The 4,638-nt window shown below is 42.3% G+C and overlaps 1 protein-coding gene across 1 annotated transcript; it reads left to right on the top strand.

Moving 5' to 3' along the window:
* Positions 1–804: 804 nt before the first annotated feature.
* LOC119341103 (SKP1-like protein 1) lies at positions 805–3,550 on the top strand. Its single transcript, XM_037612991.1, has 2 exons — positions 805–1,322; positions 3,171–3,550. The coding sequence occupies exons 1-2, from the start codon at positions 966–968 to the stop codon at positions 3,342–3,344; spliced, it is 531 nt and encodes a 176-aa protein (XP_037468888.1). The 5' UTR covers positions 805–965; the 3' UTR covers positions 3,345–3,550.
* The last annotated feature ends 1,088 nt before the right edge of the window (positions 3,551–4,638 follow it).

Below are 4,638 nucleotides of genomic sequence, written 5' to 3'. Positions count from 1 at the left end.
GCAAATCACTGCCTCTTCTCTCCTATCGGGTTTGGGATTGTTTTCACAAGAGTAATGCACTGAAGAAAAATACCATCAGGTAGGTAGTATCCTTTGTTATAGTGGTGACCATTGATCTTAATATTGAACTCTGGGCAGTTGCCTTCTACAAGCCTTTCAAACACCAGAGAACGCTGAAGCACGTTGATGTCATTGTGAGAGCCGGCCGTGCCAAAAAAAGAGTACCAAATTCAAAGATCTTGTGAAGCACGGCCTCAAGTATGACATTGCAAACTTTCACATGACCTCTAGACTGCCCCTGCCAAGCAGATGTGCAGTTCTTCCACTTGCAGTGCTTACAATCTGTGTGCGACCAAGCATCCTCGGAAAGCCCCTATCTGCATTGATCGCCAACAACCTGGTGCAACAGTTGGCTCTCTCAAGTACTCCCGACCAAGCATCACTAGCACAATCTTGCAGAACCTGTACATGAATTCTAGGCACGTGGCCTCACTCATGCAGATATACCCATCAATTAGATCACATGGTATTTTTTATGCAAGCACCGAATAGCTGCAGTGCATTTCTGCTAAGAGGAGAAGCCAACCTCTCCCAGGGGCGTCCTCCTTGCATATGAAATAATCATCGTATGCCACAACCCTTCGTGAATACGAGAACACATGTCTAGCCATCTGGAAGCGGCGCCGAAATAGCTTGTGTTTGAAGAGTGGGGAAGAGGACTTGAAGTAGTCTTCCGCTCTCTCTATTGCGATTCAACGCCGGAGCATGGCCCGAGATTGAGCCCCTAAATGTGGTGATCGGCGTTGCTCAATCGGCCCAAAATAAATTCCCCAAAAGCCCAATCAACCCTGCAACAAAACACCCCATCTTTCTCCTTTCTTCCGCCGCCGCTAGAGTTTCCTCTTCTAGTTAGGGTTTCCTCGATCCCCAATTTCCCCACCCCAACCCTAGCTCCGATCCACCCGATGGCGGCCGCAGAGGGCAAGAAGAAGATCATCAAGCTCAAGAGTTCAGACGGTAAGGAGTTTGAGGTGGAGCAGGCGGTGGCCATGGAGTCGCAAATGATCCGGCACATGATCGAGGACGACTATACTGACAAAGGCTTGTTGCTCCGCAATGTCAACTCAAAGATCCTCTCCAAGGTCATTGAGTACTGCAACAAACACGTCCAAGCAAAGGCCGTCGACACATCTGATTTTGGTGGAGGATCTAGGCCGTTAGGTGCTACATCGGCTGTGCCTGCGGCGCCCGCACAGGACCTCAAAAACTGGGACGCCAATTTCGTCAAGGTCGACACGGCCACCATATTCGACCTCACACTGGTGTGATTACTTTCCATCCTTTGATTTGTTCCTTGACATTCTCTAGATCTATCTTTTTACTATCCCCCATTGATGGAATCAAGATTGTTTTTGTTTAGTGTGGCTTGTTACTTGTGTCTGATTGAGATTTGCATAGATTGGAATATGTCCTCGTACCTTCATCAAGGTAGATTTGACTCGATTGTATTAGGTTAGGTTACACAATGGATTAGGTTTAGGTCACAAAGAGTTGTTATTGGCGATGTAGAAAGCGGCCGACCATACATAATAACCGTAATAGCTAGGTTCGGGCATTATCTAGGGAGCTATATTAGTTTACAGTTCCATGTTCATCTGGTCTAATATGCTTCACTATATATGAATAACCTAGAAACATTTTAAATTATTAGATTCACTATCATTTTGTTTGTAAATTACATATACGGGATGATGATTGAGTGGTTTCTCTTTCAATAACTTGCGGAAACATCAGACCACACAGAGCAATATATGGTCTGTTGTTTCTATATTTGTCACTGTTGTTTCTAGATTTGAACCATGCATGAATGTCCATATCTAGTGTGAAATTATGATCTTGTATGCTAGACTTTAGTAGATCTGCTCTGAATTTGTTTATTTATGTTGGTTTATCATAGATAGGGTGGTATGTCGCATGTGTCATCCTTAGTTATAATACATAAATCCAATATCATACATTACTACTTTGATATTTGTAATTATGCATTGTAGATCACACACTTCTTTCTAATTTTGCTATCTATATCTTTATTATCTTATAGGTTTCACTACTGGTCCATATGTCAACAATGAATGCCTTTTTCTTCTATCTAGCATCGAGTTACTATTTATTTTGCTGTATACATAGTGATAGCTAAATCACATGATCATGCTAATGTTTCTAACTTTGTATCAAATATTTATGATCTCAACTAATCTTTTAGATACCACTATTGATCCATGTCATCTACGAATGCCTTCTTCTATCTAGCATTGGTTGAGTATTGATTGTGGTTCTATTAACATTACATCCTTGTAGCTAGATCACGAGATGATACATTGTGCCTGTCCATGTTAGAAGTGATGATGCTTTCCATCGTTTGAAGTGAAACCACACATGACTTCCCATGGCCACTATAAAATCCTGATCTAGTTTGCAAGAGTTTAGCACTATTTGCTTTTAGTTTCTTTTCTTATAGTTATCTTATTTTATCATAGATAAGATTTGTATCTCACATGTGGCATCTTCACTTGCAATACATATTCCAGTTTCATATATTACTGACCCCTAAACACATGTTTTGTGTTGTGGTTTGATTTTACTATGATAGATAACTATGTTTCTAACTTTATTGTTATCGCTGCCTTTATCATCTGAGCAAATCTTTTAAATGCCACTATATTGATCCATATTGGCTATGAATGTGTTCATCTGTGTATCATTGCTTGACTGATGATTGTGGTGTACTAGCCATACATGTTGATATCCAAATTATTGGATGATGAATGCAATTGCCAATGCATTTTGAGAAGTGGTGCTTGTCATCTGAACCCATGTAGCTTATGCACTTACAAAATTATCATTTATCATGTAGGAATGTATGTAGCTGTGTCTGATCTCACTCTATTTTGTGACAGTTATGTTAACTTTTCTTGACTATCGATCCATTTATGTTAACCCATGTTATGGTCTTTGAATGAATATCTTTTGATTATTGCACACCTTGTTTTGTGTTTTAGTTTGTCGCAAAAACCTCTATGTAGGTGGTATATGTAATTATCCATGTTTTTGTAAACCAATGCTTCGCTCTGACGCACCATTATTCCTTTTGCTCTTTTGCCCCCTCTCAGGCTGCGAACCACCTCAACATCAGGGGGCTCCTAGACCTGACTTGCCAGACCGTCGCCGACATGATCACGGGAAAGACGCTAGAGGAGATCCGCAAGATCTTCAACATCAATGAGAAATTAAGACCCGAGGAGGAGGAGAAGATCCGCAGGGAAAACCAGTGGGCCTTTGAGTAGAGGAACATCTAGGCCGCACTGAAGTAATGAACACTTAGTATTACCCATGTCTACATTTCAGTGTGCTTGTTTATGTCATAATGGTTGTAATGAACCAAGAGTCTATAAGGTGGTGTTGGTGAACTTATAATGCTTCAGTGGTTATGTTTGCAAAAATAATATGGTGGTCATTAATTATCATTTGTCAAATGAATCGTTATTGTCAAGTTGATGTTTTGCTTGCTTATCATTATTTTTTCGCTGATTTCCACCATGTGATTTGGGCTTCTTCGTTGGTTATTCATGTGTGTTTTGTTCATTGATCAAGATGCATGGATGCTCTTGTTACTTAAGAGACGGTCCTTGTTCTTCCCCTATCTCTTTACAATCCTAATAAAATAAAAATAAAAGTTGTTGCTTAAATTATTTGAGGGATCAAACTAATTTCAGAAGACCTGAAATTTTTATGGTAACCACTTATGACCATGGCAAGGCCACACTAAAACATATAGGGTTTTAGGATTATATTTACAATTTTTTACAAAAAATCCATTTAAATGAATAAACGAGTGATGTTATTCTCTACTGACTGCAGAACCACGCCGCACCAGAATCAGTTAACCCTCGTACACCTCTCCGTCTGTGACTCCACTGCCGTGTCTTCCCATCACCGGCTCGTTGCCGTCCCGGGCCTCGCCGTCGGCCATCGCCTTGGTGCGCTCGGCACGGCGTGGTCAACAAACGAGAGTCATCGGAAGAGGATTATACATGGAGAGGCTGACAGTGGGGACGCACCAGGTCCATGGACGCACACTGCAACCGCCTCCTTGTTACGCGAAAATAAAAATTATTCCTCCCCATGAAAGCTGGGACCCACCACGTATATCTTCGCAAGGAAGGAAGTGCCTCCTTATGCCTGCTCCTGACAGCTGGGACCCACCAACAACATCTTTGCTCCCAAGGAAGTGACTCCTTATTATGGGCAAAAAATATATGATTCCGCCTCTGACCACTGGGACCCACCAGCTATATATTCACACACAAGGAAATGCCTCCTTGCCCCCCGACAGCTGGACCCACCTGGTCGAAGCATACGTAGCGTTGTCTGTGTACATACCGGTCGATCGGTCTGTTTGCCACGATGAACCATGTCCGAGTAAGGAGCGGTAGCAGTTGAGGCAGTCCAGTCAAAACTGCGTACACATACGTACAGCCAGATGCCGAAAAATACATCCACGTACGTACATACGGGTGGGGTCTCGAACACGTACTCGCGCATACGCACGGCGAGGGCTCGTGTACATGGAGAGTGAAA

The sequence above is a fragment of the Triticum dicoccoides genome, chromosome 7B, assembly GCF_002162155.2.
Source record: "Triticum dicoccoides isolate Atlit2015 ecotype Zavitan chromosome 7B, WEW_v2.0, whole genome shotgun sequence".
NCBI classification, from domain to species: domain Eukaryota; kingdom Viridiplantae; phylum Streptophyta; class Magnoliopsida; order Poales; family Poaceae; genus Triticum; species Triticum dicoccoides.
This window is presented reverse-complemented; position numbering and strand designations above follow the sequence as displayed.